General features: G+C 42.1%; 1 protein-coding gene across 13 annotated transcripts in view; it reads right to left on the reverse strand.

Annotated features, from left to right (window-relative positions):
* The window catches only part of PKHD1 (PKHD1 ciliary IPT domain containing fibrocystin/polyductin), an 800,857-nt gene that overhangs the window by 225,452 nt on the left and 559,471 nt on the right, over positions 1–15,934 (reverse strand). For 10 of the 13 annotated variants that reach the window (XR_004538726.1, XR_004538727.1, XM_033936724.1 and 7 more), the window contains one exon: positions 4,415–4,552. The exons of 2 other annotated variants lie outside the window; for them this stretch is intronic. Coding sequence is in view for 9 of the 11 variants with exons in the window: in XM_033936724.1 (XP_033792615.1) it covers positions 4,415–4,552 (138 nt within the window). In the remaining 2 variants the exon portion in view is untranslated. The remainder of the gene's footprint in view (positions 1–4,414; positions 4,553–15,934) is intronic. One more of the 13 variants, XM_033936716.1, reaches the window with a different exon arrangement.

Consider the following 15,934-nt stretch of genomic DNA (forward strand, 5'->3'; position numbering starts at 1 on the left):
AGGCTTAGTATGAGGGATTGGACTAGGATTCTAAAAACCGATATAACAAAATAAGCTTTAAGGGATCTGAGTTTCCAGAGAGTGAAAAATCCCTTTCTGATTAAGGAATCTACTTGGTCTTTCATGGTTAGGCATTGATCCAGAGTTACACCTAGTATCTTTATGGAGGGCTGGATAGGGTAACTAAGGTTATTGATACAGAGGGGTGATTTAATGTCAAGTGGATGTGGTGAAGCAATGAAAAAAGTCATTTTATCTGAATTAAGTTTGAGCCTAAAGTTTGTCATCCATTGTTCCATCATGTTTATAGCTTCTGAAGCTTTGAGAATAGTTTCGGAGACAGAATTGGTGAATGGGATGATAATCGTAAAATCATCTGCATAACTAAATAGTTTTATCCCAAGCTGGGTTAGCTTCGTGCCCAGTGAGGACATGTAGACGTTGAAGAGCAATGGGGATAGTGGAGAGCCTTGGGGCACACCGGATGGATTGCTCCAGGTGTCGGAAAGCTCATAATTAAAATGAACCTGATAGGTGCGGGATATAAGGAAGCCACTGAACCAGTTCAGCACCTTATCCCAGATACCAATGGCATCTAGGCATTGCAGCAGTTTCATGTGGTCCACTAGATCAAAGGAAGAACTCATATCGAATTGCATTATCAGGGCATTAAGGCCTTTACTAAACAGTAGGTGCAAATTGTCTAAGATAGCCGCAATTACTGTCTCCGTACTGAATAATGGCCTAAAACCAGATTGAGTTTCATGGAGGAGAGAGAATTGATCAAGATGGGTTCATCAGTTGGGTGTGAACCAATCCCTCCATAATTTTTATAATAAACGGAATGGAAGCTACCGGTCTATAGTTGGATATTAGGGCTGAGGATACTTTACGATTTTTTAGAATTGGGGTTATAATAATGTGACCGTTATTAGAGAGAAACTTCCCATTGTTTAGGTTGTAAGCCAAGTATTGCATCAGTGATAATTTAAATTCTAAAGGTGCTGCTTTCATAATTTCTGGGGGGCATGAGTCCAGAACGCAATAAGATCTAGAGTATTTGTTATATAATCTGATATAATCATTCCACTCTAAATCCTGAAAGGAGCTCCAGATCATGTCTGCCGGTATATCATCTGTGCCCATTTAAAAAAGGGGCTAAACTATGGTTAGACAGGTCACTTTTTATGGATTGCTAAAAGCAATCACTTTCTTTTGTGCATTGGGAAGCCATGGTACTGCATCAATCGCATTTCAATATTAATGTCATTTTAATATTAATGAGCTTGTTTGCATGGTCGGATCGGAGAATGAGCGATCGTGCAGAAAGCCACGTGGTGAGCTGTTTTCTGCACTGGGTCGGCAAATGCGATCATCGCTAAAGCTGTCAAAACAGGTTTAGCGATGATCGCTGGCTTTAGTGCAACTGGGCCTAGTCTTCTAGGTTGCTTACAATTAATTAAATCCAGAATAAATGTACATAAACTACAACTAAACACTTAGGGGTCCTTTTAATAAGGCGCGCTAGTCATTTTAGCGCATAGTAAATGCTAATGCATGCCAACACATCCATTATATCCTATGGATGCATTAGCGCGCGTTAGCATTTAGTGTGCACTCTAAATCAGCTACTGCACCTTAGCAAAAGGATAAGTAAGTTTTTATGGATTGGAAAATCTAATGTTTAATATACTATCAGGCTCATTTTCCCAAAAGAGATAGACGTCTAAAAGAAAGCATAAACTGGCACTAGTGAAAACGTATAAGTGGGCATTTTCAAACTTGACTTTCCATATGTCTTTCTGGTTATTTGACTCCAGTGCATCTAAATCTTAAGGGGTGTATTAGAGGCATGTTTTGGGTGGGCTTAGGGCAGACTTAGGACTTGGACATCCCACAGAGATAATCAAACCTTTAACAAAATGTTCAGGGCTTTTTTTTTTTTTTTTAGATATTTGGAGCTAAACCTGTTTAAAAAAAAACAAATAAGGGTCAAAAGGTGCCTAAACTAACCAGATGACCATTGGAGAGATTAAGGCATGACCCCTCCCACATACACACACTTATTTCCCCAGTGGTCATGACCCCCTCCCACCATCTACAGATATGAAAAAAAAAAAAACTCAGTACATTCTAGCCTCTATTATGAGAGTGTGCTGAAAGGTTCTCAGCCCAACCAACCAAACTTCCTAAATTCTGAGCGTTATTTTACCACTGTAACTGAAAAGAGAGTTATCTTCTTTAATCAAGTGCCAATCTGCAGAAACAAAATTCTATCTTTTGACATTGTTTCAGGTCTTTGATTGAACCATGCCCACGTCATTCTCTTCTTGATTGGGCTGAGAACTTTTCAGCACCCTCTTGTACAGTTTCAGATTTTCACAGACATTTGAGCCCAGGATAGCAGAGCAGAGGGGGGCTTTTATTCTGAATTGTGTTTTCTTCTATTTAAAAAAATTGTTTTATGACTTTGTGTTTCTATTCCCTACTGTAATACCATTGTGTAAACTGCCACAAACTGATGGTTTGGCGGTATATAAAAATAAATTATTATTATTATTATTATTATTACTGCAGTTAATGTCACATTTCAAATGCCCCTCCAGTCCTCAAGTTGTTCTGGGGGACAAAGAGATTCCAACAGATCCCTCATCCCGAATCTTAAGTGTAGGAGTGGGCAGCTGTCTTTTTATGGACATTCAGGTTAAGAAAAAATACTCAAAAACTCTTTTCTACTGCTAAAAAAGCAAAACAAATAAACTTAGAACTGTCAAGAAATTATTTGATTTTGTCACATTTCAACTTCTTGACCGAGCTTTATTCCTATCACAAGTATACTACTGTATTTCTGTGTATGTTAGATATCTGTCATTTTAAAGAAAAGACTACAATTATTGCAGAACTATGCCATTAGGCTGAGTTATTCTGCGCGCAGGTTTGGGTCTATTACTCCTTATTTTCTTGAACTACATTGGTTACCCATTGAGGCCAAAGTAAAATTTAAATTTTGTATTCTGGTCATTAAATTCTTTTATGGATTGTTACCTTCATATATAATGAAATTTTTTCATTCGCTGAATGATGGTTCCCGTTATAACACTAGGAATCAATTTTTACTTTGTTTTCCTTCCGTACATAATGTTAAATCGATGAACGTAACATCTTCTTTATCTTATCAATCTGCCTTTATACGGAACTTTCCTCTTTTTACGATTAGAACAATTTTTGAATATCCCATTTTTAGGAGATTGTTAAAGACTAACTTATTTTAGAACTATGTTACAAATATGCTCAAAGGGCTAAAATTAAAATCAATTGTCACCCCTTACAGAATTTTGTCAATGGTTCCCAGACATCCTTAAATTTCCTATAATGTCCCTTTTGTAGTGCATTTATACGTTCCAGTTTAAAAGTATGGCATAATGATTCCCACCAGAAATTATAATTTAACCGGTCTCAGTTTTTCCAGTCCGGGGGTGGGGGGGAGGGAAATGTTATTGAAGGGAATCTATGTATTTGTGTTTTTCTTGATTAGTCATTTGGGTGGGTGGGAGGGGCAAAAATGATTGCTCATGTATTTCTGCAAGATGAATGTGCTTTTCTTGAATTATTATATGTACATCTACTTGTTTATTGCACTATTGATAGTTGGAAAATCAATAAAGAATTTAAAAAAGGAATATGTTACAAATATGAACCTTGACAGTGCCTAGCTTATTTTATTTGAAATTGTATAATTTTTAAAATTATTTTTCTATTTCGTTTGCAGTTTCCTGGAATGTTTACAGAGACATCTTGATGTTAACCGCATTGAACTATTGAAGTATATTATGCAGGTTATAAATCCTCTTTGTAATATAATTTTCAAATTGAATATTGATCTATATTTTAACTAAATCCTTGATTGCCTAAATGTTTTGCTTTTGATATGTAATTAAACTATGTAAAAAATGTTGTAACAGGAAATATCCCAGAGGTTCTTAAAATTATTCTGATTACATATTACAGAATATATATATATATATATATATATATATATATATATATATATTTGTATTTATAAAACAAACATTTAATCAAAACAATCAAAAGAATGCTCCACTTTTAAAGTTGAAAAGCTCACTCTCAACGGAAGAAAAAGCCTCAGGTTTTTTTAGGCAAGGCATAAAGCTCGAACCTCCTCCACCAACATCATTGGCTCAAAAAACTTCCGGAGAGGGTGTGCAAAACTACCTTACTTAGCAGGACTGAAATAGCTATCGCTCATAGTTGTGGGGATACAAGTGATAATTCAATTTTAGCCAACGTTTCACGGTCATAAAGGCCGTTTCTTCAGGGCTAATCTGTCGTCACTTTTCACCAACACATATTATTGAGCTGCTTGCTCTCTCATACCGACGTCTATTCCACTTACCAATTTTTAATTCACCTCCTGCCACCACAATGCATGCAGCACTTAGGATGTTACTGGAATTGACTGGAAATTCAAGAACGCCCAACACGTACAGACCTTTGAGTGGAGGAAGAAAAACATCTACCACAACAGTCCTGTCTAGGAAGGAAACAGTAGTGCTTTTATTCACAGATTGAAATGAATTGAAATAATATAATTTTATATCAGTATAGGTCTCATTTCACTGAAATTTGTCAAAAATATATTTGTTGCAACCAGAATAGAGATATTCTGAGTAACATATATACTCAAATATAAACTGAGATTTTGGGGCAAAAAAATGGCCCAAAAATAGGGGTCTCGGTTTATATTCAAACTTCCTTTTGATGACGGTGCTTTTCTCTTCCCCTTCTCACTCGATGACCAACACTGCTATTTTCAACCCCTCCAGATGTCCGACATTGCTATATCTCCCCCTCTAATGACTAACACTGCTATTCCACCATGATGACTGATATTGCTCTCTCTCCTTCCCCCCCAATGTTTAGCACTTCTATCCTCCACTACCTGCCCCCCACCCCCTCTCCCAGATCAACATCGCACTTATAGTCCCGATGCTCTGGAAGTCAATGCCGATGCTCTGGGCTGGGCTGAAAGGCCTTGAACATCTGCGCATGTTCAAGGACTGCTGGCTCCTGCTCTCTCTGGGATTCTCAAAGGGAGTCCAGTGAGCCTTGAGCAAGCACAGATGCTAAAGGTCCTTCACCAGCCCAGTACAGAGTGTCGGTATCAGTTTCCAGAGCATTGGGTCTGTAAGTACGATGTCAGTTTGGGGTAGGGGGGAGTGGGTAGTGGGTATTGGAGGATAGGAGTGTCTAAGCCACTGTTCTTCAATTCTTCAGAGCTGCTGGTGGCCTCATCAGTACTATTCATGTGACAACCAATCTACATTACTTAAACGTACCTGCATAGGCGTTCTGAACCACAGCTCCTCCTTGTCCTCCTCCAGCCAGGCTTCAGCCATCTTCCGCCGCGGCCTGCAGCTGCCGACAGCTGCCGACAGCCTTCACGGCAGACATCCGGCTCGGGGGATTCTCGCGCATGCGCACTCCTACCTGCGGTGCCCTACAGCGCACAGAAAATGGGAGCACACAGGTGGGAGTGCACATGCGTGCTTAGGGCTTTATTATATTAGATTCTAGATCCTCTGTGTTCATCCCATGCTTCTTTGAACTCAGTCACAGTTTTACTCTCCACCACCTCTCTCGGGAGCGCATTCCAGGCATCCACCATCCTCTCCGTAAAGTAGAACTTCCTAATATTGCTCTTGAATCTACCACCCCTCAGCCTCAAATTATGTCCTCTTGTTTTACCATTTTCCTTTCTCTGGAAAGATTTTGTTCTACGTTAATACCCTTCAAGTATTTGAATGTCTGAATCATATCTCCCCTGTCTCTCCTTTGCTCTAGGGTATACATATTCAGGGCTTCCAGTCTCTCCTCATACATCTTCTGGCGCAAGCCTCCTATCATTTTCGTCGCCCTCCTCTGGACTGCTTCAAGTTTTCTTACGTCCTTCGCCAGATACGGTTTCCAAAACTGAACACAATGCTCCAAGTGGGGCCTTACCAATGACCTGTACAGGGGCATCAACACCTTCTTCCTTCTACTGGCTATGCCTCTCTTTATACAGCCCAGCATCCTTCTGGCAGTAGCCACTGCCTTGTCACACTGTTTTTTCGCCTTTAGATCTTCGGACACTATCACCCCAAGGTCCCTCTCCTCGTCCGTGCATATCAGCTTCTCTCCTCCCAGCATATATGGTTCCTTCCGATTATTAATCCCCAAATGCATTACTCTGCATTTCTTTGTATTGAATTATAGTTGCCAGGCATTAGACCATTCCTCTAACTTTTGCAGATCCTTTTTCATATTTTCCACTCCCTCTTTGGTGTCTACTCTGTTACAAATCTTGGTATCATCTGCAAAAAGGCACACTTTCCTTCTAACCCTTCAGCAATGTCACTCACAAATATATTGAACAGGATCGGTCCCAGCACCGAACCCTGAGGGACTCCACTACTCACCTTTCCTTACTACGAGTGACTTCCATTAACCACCACCCTCTGGCATCTGTCCGACAGCCAGTTTCTAACCCAGTTCACCACTTTGGGCCTTAACTTCAACCCTTCAAGTTTGTTCAACAGCCTCCTATGAGGAACTGTATCAAAGGCTTTGCTGAAATCTAAGTAAATTACATCTAGCATATGTCCTCGATCCAGCTCTCTGGTCACCCAATCAAAAAATTCAATCAGGTTCGTTTGGCACGATTTACCTTTTGTAAAGCCATGTTGCTTCGGATCCTGTAACCCATTAGATTCAAGGAAGTACAACATCCTTTCTTTCAGCAACACTTCCATTATTTTTTCAACAACTGAAGTGAGGCTCACTGGCCTGTAGTTTCCTGCTTCATCCCTGTGACCATTTTTATGAATAGGGACCACATCCGCTCTCCTCCAATCCCCAGGAATCGCTCCTGTCTGCAAAGATTTGTTGAACAAGTCCTCTCTGAGCTCCCTTAGTATCCTGGGATGGATCCCGTCTGGTCCCATCGCTTTGTCCACCTTCAGTTTTTCAAGTTGCTCATAAACACTCTCCTCCGTGAACGGCGCAGAATCTACTCCATTTTCTCGTGTAACTTTGCCAGACAGTTTCGGTCCTTCTCCAGGATTTTCTTCTGTGAACACAGAACAGAAGTATTTGTTTAGCACATTTGCTTTTTCCTCATCACTCTTCACATATCGGTTCCCAGCATCTTTTAGTTTAGCAATTCCATTTTTCATCTTCCTCCTTTCACTAATGTATCTGAAAAAAATTTTGTCTACCTTTTTTACATTTTTAACAATTTGTTCTTCCGCCTGTGCTTTCGCCAGACGTATCTCTCTCTTGGCTTCTTTCAGTTTCACCCTGTAGTCCTTTCTGCACTCCTCTTCTTGGGTTTCTTTATATTTCACAAACGCCAACTCTTTCACCTTTATTTTCTCCGTCACTAGTTTGGAGAACCATATTGGCTTCCTTTTTCTCTTGTTCTTATTGATTTTCTTCACATAAAGGTCGGTAGCCATTTTTATCGCTCCTTTCAGCTTAGACCACTGTCTTTCTCTTATGTCCTCCCATCCTAAAAGCTCTTTCTTCAGGTACTCTCCCATTGCATTAAAGTTCGTACGTTTGAAATCTAGGACTTTAAGTATCGTGCGGCCGCTCTCCACTTTAGCCGTTATATCAAACCAAACTGTTTGATGATCGCTACTTCCCAGGTGAGCACCCACTCGAACATTAGAGATACTCTCTCCATTTGTGAGGACCAGATCTAATATCGCTTTTTCCCTCGTGGGTTCCGTCACCATTTGTCTGAGCAGAGCCTCTTGAAAGGCATCCACAATCTCCCTACTTCTCTCCGATTCCGCAGACAGAACATTCCAGTCCGCATCCGGCAGGTTGAAATCTCCCAACAGCAGAACCCCCTCTTTCCTTCCAAACTTTTGGATATCCACAATCAGATCCTTATCAATTTGCTGCGATTGAGTCAGAGGTCTGTAGACTAAACCCACGTAGATAGAAGTTCCATCTTCTCTTTTCAGAGCGATCCATATCGTTTCTTCCTTTCCCCGGGTCCCTTGCATTTCGGTCGCTTGGATATTGATCTTTCAATAGAGAGCTACTCCTCCACCTTTTTGACCATCTCTGTCCTTCCTAAAAAGATTATATCCCAGTATGTTTGCATCCCATCCAGGTGATTCACTGAACCATGTCTCTGTGATAGCGACAATATCTAGATCTACCTCTAACATCAGGGCTTGCAGATCATGAACTTTGCTGCTTAGACTGTGAGCATTTGTGGTCATCGCTTTCCAGCTAATTTTCAGTGGTAATCTACTTTTTCGTATAGATTTTTGTGTCGTTTCACTTTCCGTTGCAATACTAAGAAATGAATTGCTGATATTGTTTATGTTGCAATCTTTACTACTATCACATCTTTTCTATTGCCGGGGGTGGTCTCTATAATTGTCCTTCATACATACACCACCCCCACCTTCTAGTTTAAATGCCTAGAAACATAGAGGGGCATAATAAAAAAAGACGTCTAAGTCCCCTTTTGGCCTAAGGTCTTAAACGTTGAAAGTAGAAGCAGGGAAAATATCCATAATAAAAAAAACCCGTCCAAATTGAGTTTTTTTTTTTTTATTATGGCCTGCCTCTACATTTAGCTGTTTAAACGCCCAGACCACCACTACGTCAACACTTATACCCCCACGACGTCTACACTTATATCCCATAATGAACCCAAAAAACGCCTAAGCCCCAAACATCCAACACAAGGGCTTTTAGGCGAAGGAGGAGCCAGTCCTTCGCCTAAAAGCAGGATTCTGTAACCAGTGTCTGTCAAAAACAACATCGATTACAGAATCCACCCCCCCTATGACATCAGGGCAAGAGGGAGCCCAAGCCCTCTTGCCCCACGGCACCCCCAACCTCCTCGATGACATCGGGGCAAGAGGGAGCCCAAGCCCTCTTGCCCTGCGGCACCCCCGACCTCCCCAACGACATTGGGGCAAGAGGGAGCACATCCCTCTTGCTCTGCGGCACCGATGACCCCCCCGACGATATCGGGGCAAGAGGGAGCCCAAGCCCTCTTGCCCCGTAGCACCAACGACCCGCCCTGACGATATCGTGGATGGAGGGAGCCCAACCCCTCCTGCCCTGTGGCACTGACGACCCCCCGACGATATCGAGGCAGGAGGGTTGGACTCATGTGCCTAAGGCCATGCCCACAGGAGGGGCCTAAGACTCCCGGGCCTATTCTGATTGGGGGGGGAGTTGTGTTGAGGGCAGGAGGGCCCGGGATCCCTCCTGCCCATATTGTAGTGAGGGGTGGGGGCTAGGGGGTCCGCCTGGGCAGGAGGGCTTGGGCTTCCTCCTGCCCCGATATCATCAGGGGGTCATCGGTGCCGTGGGGCAGGAGGGGTTGGGCTCCCTCCTGCCCCGATATCGTTGGGGGTGTCGTCGGTGCCGCAGGGCAGGAGGGGTTGGTATCCCTCCTTTCCCGATATCGTCGGGGTGTTCGTCGGTGCCACGGGACAAGAGGGCTTGGGCTTCCTCTTGCCCCGATATCGTCAGGGGGGTCATCGGTGCCGCGGGGCAAGAGGGCTTGGGCTCCCTCTTGCCCCGATGTCATCGGGGGGGTCATCGGTGCCGCGGGACAAGAGGGCTTGGGCTCCCTCTTGCCCCGATGTCGTCAGGGAGGTCGAAGGTGCCACGAGGCAAGAGGGCTTGGGCTCCCTCTTGCCCCAAACGTAATCGGGAGGGGGGTCGGTGCCGCGGGGCAAGAGGTCTTGGGCTCCCTCTTGCTCCGATGTGTGTGGGGGGGGTGATGGATCACGGCAGGAGAGATGCCTCATCTCTCCTACCGCAATGCCATCACTCCTCTACCTGAACTGCCGTGATCTGCGGCAGGAAAGATAGGGCATCTCTCCTGCCGCGGGTCGCAGCTGTTCGGGTAGAGGAGTGATGGAATCGTAGGGGAGATGAGGCATCTCTCCTGCCACGATTATTGCTGTAGGGGGTAGGCAGGTTGCTGGGGCCTCTGAGCTGATCGCAGCAGCCATGATCAGCTCAGCGGCCCCTTTTTCGGCACTTAGACCTGTTTTGACTTTGTCAAAGTCAAAAACATATAAGTGCCGACTAGGCACTTATAAGGTTTTAGTTATACCTTCTGCATGCCTAGGTGTAGAGTGGCCCACCTCCCGCCCACCGCCCACCCTTTCCTCTCCTCTAAACACGCCTCTTTTCTCTCTGTGTGTTTAGTGGCAGGGGAAAGGCCTAAGCTGGTTTTAGATACGTCTAAAGCCAGCTTTGATTATGGGTACTTGGACGATCAGGATTTTTGATCGTCCAAGTAGCTATTTAGGACAATTTTTAGACTTTTGTTTTATTATGAACCCCATATTGTCTAAATTTCTCTGCAAGGTTTCTTTTTCCTGCTGTAGTAATATGTAGCCCATCGTTGCAATATAGCTTCTTGTCCTTCCATGTATTTCCCATCTTCCTATGTACCTGAAGCCTTCTTGATGACACCAGGCTTTGAGCCATCTGTGTTTATCACACTTTGCTCTCCCTTTCCATATGCAGGCAGTATTTCAGAAAAAGCTAAAGTCTTCACAAAAGGTTTCAAGCCCTCACCAAGCTCCCGATAAGCTTTCTGTTCTGCAAGTGTGGAGTTGTTGGCCAGGTCATTTGTTCCCAGATGGATAACAATATCAGTGTTAAAATCCTTAGTTTCTTCCTTAATTATAGTCTTTATTTGCCTGTAACTCCTGGTAGCTGAGGATCCTGGAAGACATTTCACTATTTTGGTGTCCTCGCCTTGTGTTCCAAGGTTAATGCCTCTGATGATGGAATCCCCCAACAGTTCTAGTCTCCTTATCTCAAAAAAGATATAGCGGCACTAGAAAAAGTTCAAAGAAGAGCAACCAAGTTGATAAAGCGGATGGAACTCCTCTCGTAAAAGGAAAGACTAAAGATGTTAGGGCTCTTCAGCTTGGAAAAGAGATGGCTGAAGGAAGATATGCTTGAAGTCTATAAAATCCTGAGTGGTGTAGAATGTGTACAAGTGGATCAATATTTTACTGCCTCAAGATTTACAAAGACTAGGGGGGACACTCAATGAAGTTACAGAGTACTGTAATACTTTTAAAACCAATAAGAGGAAATATTTTTTCACTCAGAGATAAGTTAAGCTTTGAATGCGGTACCAGAGGATGTGATAAGAGCAGTTAATGTAGCTTGTTTTAAAAATGGTTTGGACAACCTTTTCCTGGAGGAAAAGTCAATAGTCTACTGTTGAGATAGACATGGGGGAAGCCACGGCTTGCCCTGTATTAGTAGCATGGAATGCTTCTACTACTTGGGTTTTTGCAGGTACTAGTTACTTGGATTGGCCTCCACGAAGATGGGATACTGGGCTAGATGGACCATTGATCTGAGCCAGAAGCAATCATTTTCGAAAGCTGAAGAGCTAAACATCCCAAAATATTTTTTGGGGAAAATTGTCTACTTAGATAACTTGTCCACCAGGACGTCTAAGCCGCAAAAACATAAAAACATACCCCATTTTTGACCAAAGAAATGTCCAAATAGTCTGCATTTGGATCTAGGAGGGGCCAACCTTGTAATGGACTTTCCACATAGACATGCCAACAGAGAATGGGGCACCTTAGAGGTCACTGCTGTGAAATTCACATTTAGGGTGCCACATGTACATCTCACCATAACCCCCTTATAATGTAGGGTAAGCCCCCTCAAAACTCCACCAATACCTACTATGTCCTCCTGTCTATCACTTCAATAGCCCTTATGGCTGCAGGTGGCCTATATGGCAGTACAGTAGGGGTTTGGTGGGTTTTGATGGGTTCATATTTTACACCATAAATATAGTGGTTAGAGTGGCTTTGGGTCTGGGTCCTCCTCTCTATGGATCACTAGCCCACTCACCAGGCTATTTAAGATACCTGTGTGCTACTCTAGTAGGCTTTCCTATATGAGATGCTGCTGTTTTAAAGACAGGTATGTATTTTTTCATATGGTATGTTGGGTGGGAAGGGGTCTGTGACCACTGGGGGAATGTGGGGAGGTCATTACTTTATCCTTCCAGTGGTCATCTGGTCAATTTTGGGCACTTAGATACTTCTAAAACAGGTCTAGGCTAAAAGTCTAAGTTCCATCTAGGACGTCCTGTAAAATATTTGATTATAGGTGCAGGATGTCCACGTCTAAGCCCGCTCATAGCATGCCTCTCTACTCGCCCCTTTGAACTCTGGACGCAGAGTGGGCTAAATGTCTCACTAGACATCCAGAAACCGTTTTCAATTATCAGAATGTGGACATCCTTGCAATTAGGACGTCAAGTGCCAAGTTAGACAGTTTTTTGGATATTTAAATTTTTTTATTATGCCCCTAATTTTCAGTTGTTGTACTCAAAAAAAATGGCATATCTATTTGTTTGAAGGCAATTAGCTTAGAATGAATCATGCATTAAGAAAATGAAAATATAAAGATGATCTAAGAGAACCCCCATTTTAATCTCATTATTTATAGATACATCTCCTGAATTGTATATATGGTGCTCAAATTTTGGAGCTGACCTAAGATAGAAACATAGAAACATGATGGCAGATAAAGGCCAAATGGCCCATCCAGTCTGCCCATCCACAGTAACCATTATCCCTTCCTCTGTCTAAGATAGTGGTTCCCAACCCTGTCCTGGGGGACCCCCAGCCAGTCAGGTTTTCAAGATATCCCTAATGAATATGCATGAGAGAGATTTGCATACTTGTCACTTTTATTGTATGCAAATCTCTCTCATGCATATTCATTAGGGATATCTTGAAAACCCGACTGGCTGGGGATCCCCCAGGACAGGGTTAGGAACCACTGCTCTAAGAGATCCCACCATGCCTATTCCAGGCTTTCTTGAAATCAGACACAGTCTCTGTCTTCACCACCTCTTCCGGGAGACTGTCCCATGCATCTAGCACCTTTTCTGTAAAAAAGTATTTCGTTAGATTACTCCTGAGCCTATCACCTCTTAACTTTGTCCTATGCCCTCTTATTCCAGAGATTCCTTTCAAATGAAAGACTCGATGCATGCGCATTTATGCCATGTAGGCATTTAAATGTCTTTATCATATCTCCCCTCTCCTGCCTTTCCTCCAAAGTATACAGATTGAGATATTTAAGTCTGTCCCCATATGCCTTGTGACGAAGTAGCCTTCCAAAGGACAATCAATTATTGTAGTTAATATACATTATTAAATATTTGCACACATATCTTCCTGAGCACTATTTTATAACTCTGCATGCCTAAATATTTATTTATTTAACTTGTTTTGTATCCCGTCCTCTCCAAAGAGCTCAGGACAGGTTACAGGTTAACAAACATAATATACAGTTAACAGGCTACAATATGCCATAGTCATAGTACAAATTGTTTTTTGGTTTTCTTGCTTTTTTCTGGTACAAGTTTTTATCCTAACTCGACACATACTAGGAATCTAGTATTATAGCTTATTGCACAACTCAAAAGGGGGCATGGCTAGGGGCAGGGAAAGGGTATTCCAAAAATTTGCATAGTGCCTTTCCCGCACACAAATGCCAAGAGTTGGGCATTGGAATTTATACCAGGTTTATATGGTGTAAATACTGTCACAGGGTCGCCCCTGTTCTTAGTGAAGAAGCCTTGCCAGAGAAGGGAAATAGGGTTAAAACCCTTGCAAGTATTCCTGAAGCAGCCCCTAGGAACACTTATAAGCCAAGCCTTCCAACACTGAAACCTCCTAAAGCCATGCCAAATGCGGGCAGATCTGGTTTAGGTTTACCTAAGCCAAGTATAAAGAAACAAGTGGAAAGACTACATGTCCCAGCAAGCCTACAGCCAGGGGCAGGAAAGAGCAGGGCTGGAATACAAGCCACTTCCAATCAGTCCCAAATTGGTTTAGGCCAGGTGAGGAGCTCTGTGAGAGCAGGCTACACCAACACACCTACAGGAAGGATTAATCAGCTTCCTGCAGTGAGAGAAAAGGGAGTAACTTTCTCAGAAGCAGTGGGAGTACACACCGGCTCCTAACCCAGCAAGCCAGAGCCAGTCAGCCAGTTGTAAGTTACAGATTGCAAGCCCAAGGAATTAAGAAGCCACAGTCTTCCTCCTGGCTACCAGACCAGGCAGAAGTGGGTGATACAGAAGTCACAGAGAGTGGTGAAACTGTGTTTGGACAGGACATTGAGTTAGCTGATGAAGACTTTGCACATGATATGGAGATAGAGGAAACAGAGCAGCCCACTATTGAAAGTATGGAAACAAGCTGATCTTTTCCTGTTATGGCAGCTAGGAGAAAATGTAGAATGTGTACTACTTTGAGACAAGGCTGGAAAGTTTTTGTGTTTGAAGAAAGCTTTACATTAAGAACCAGGGTTTTTTTTTGTTTGTTTTTTTTTCTCTCTCTCTCTCTTTTGGAGACAGTAAGCTGGGAACTGACTATTTGTGTTCTAAATGCTGCCAGGATACTAGGTGATACAAACCTGAAGGAGCCTATTTAAGGTTTTGTTTTGATTTTTTGTTCAATAAAGTATTCTTGAGAAATTGCACCTCTGACTCTGAACTGGTTGCTTTTCCTTTATTCCAATACCAAGCTACCATTAGAACCTCACATAACCGCTCGGCTGAGGGTTATGTGCACTGGGTAAGGCCACTTGCTAAGCACAGCTTGGCCGCACCCGGTCACAATACCAGCACCCAAATTTTGGTACTGGAATGGGCTCTAAGTTCTATTTTATAAAGAGTATTCAACTCGTACTGTCCTTTATAGAGAGGAGAGTGTGGCGCAATGGTTAAAAAAACAAATGTCTTACACCCAAACCAAATGGGTTTTAGACAATATCATTCTATGGAACATTCTTTAATAGGCATGACAACTTCTATACTTTATTACCTAGACCATCATACATCTGTTCTTTTGATTTCAATCGACCTTTCATCAGCTTTTGATACTATCGACCACACTCTTTTATTAGATAGACTTCAATCTATCAGTATTTCAGATCAGGTTTTGCTTTGGTTTAAATCCTATTTTGATGATCGCTCTTCTACTGTCTTCTTCAATAATACAACCTCTGAAAGTTTTTCAGCACCTTTTGGAATTTTGCAGGGATCGATTTAATATCTTTCTTGCACCTCTCATAACCCTGTGTCAATCTATTGGTTTCTCCGTATTTGCTTATGCAGACGACATTCAGCTTTTACATCCTCTTGACCCCAACAGTTCCCTTGAAATATCAGCTATAAATGGAAAACTTGAACAAATTCATCAATGGCTCAATTCCAATAGATTGGCACTTAATATTAATAAAACAAATATCATGCTTTTTCCTTGGAAAGACAGTCATACACTTTCATCTCCAATCACTATTAAAGGCATTTCTTTGAAGTTGATTCACAAGATCAGGATTCTCGGGATTATCTTTGATGATAAATTAATCTATCACGATCATGTTAGTTATGTTGTTAAATCTACTTTTTATAGACTCCGCCAAAATCGCTCAGTGTCGAAATTTTTATGTCCCAAATCCCTGAATATACTGGTTCATTCTCTGGTCATTTCTAAAATCGACTATTGTAATGCCCTGTCTAAAGGACTAGCTCAAAAAGAAATTAGATGCTTACAAATTATTCAGAATGCTTCAATAAAACTTATTGAGAAGGCTAAAAAATTTGATCATGTGACCCCCTAACTTGAGAAGGCACACTGGCTTCCAGTTGCTCATCGCATAATGTACAAATTATGCTTGCTTACATTTAAAACCCCAGCTTTTATTTATAAAGTTTTAATTCCTTATACTTCATCTAGATTACTAGAGTCAAATGACCAACATTTAATGGTCATTCCCTCTTTAAAATTTATTAATACACAGCGGCAATCTATCTTCTCAG

Source organism: Geotrypetes seraphini, chromosome 3, assembly GCF_902459505.1.
Source record: "Geotrypetes seraphini chromosome 3, aGeoSer1.1, whole genome shotgun sequence".
In the NCBI taxonomy this organism is placed as follows: domain Eukaryota; kingdom Metazoa; phylum Chordata; class Amphibia; order Gymnophiona; family Dermophiidae; genus Geotrypetes; species Geotrypetes seraphini.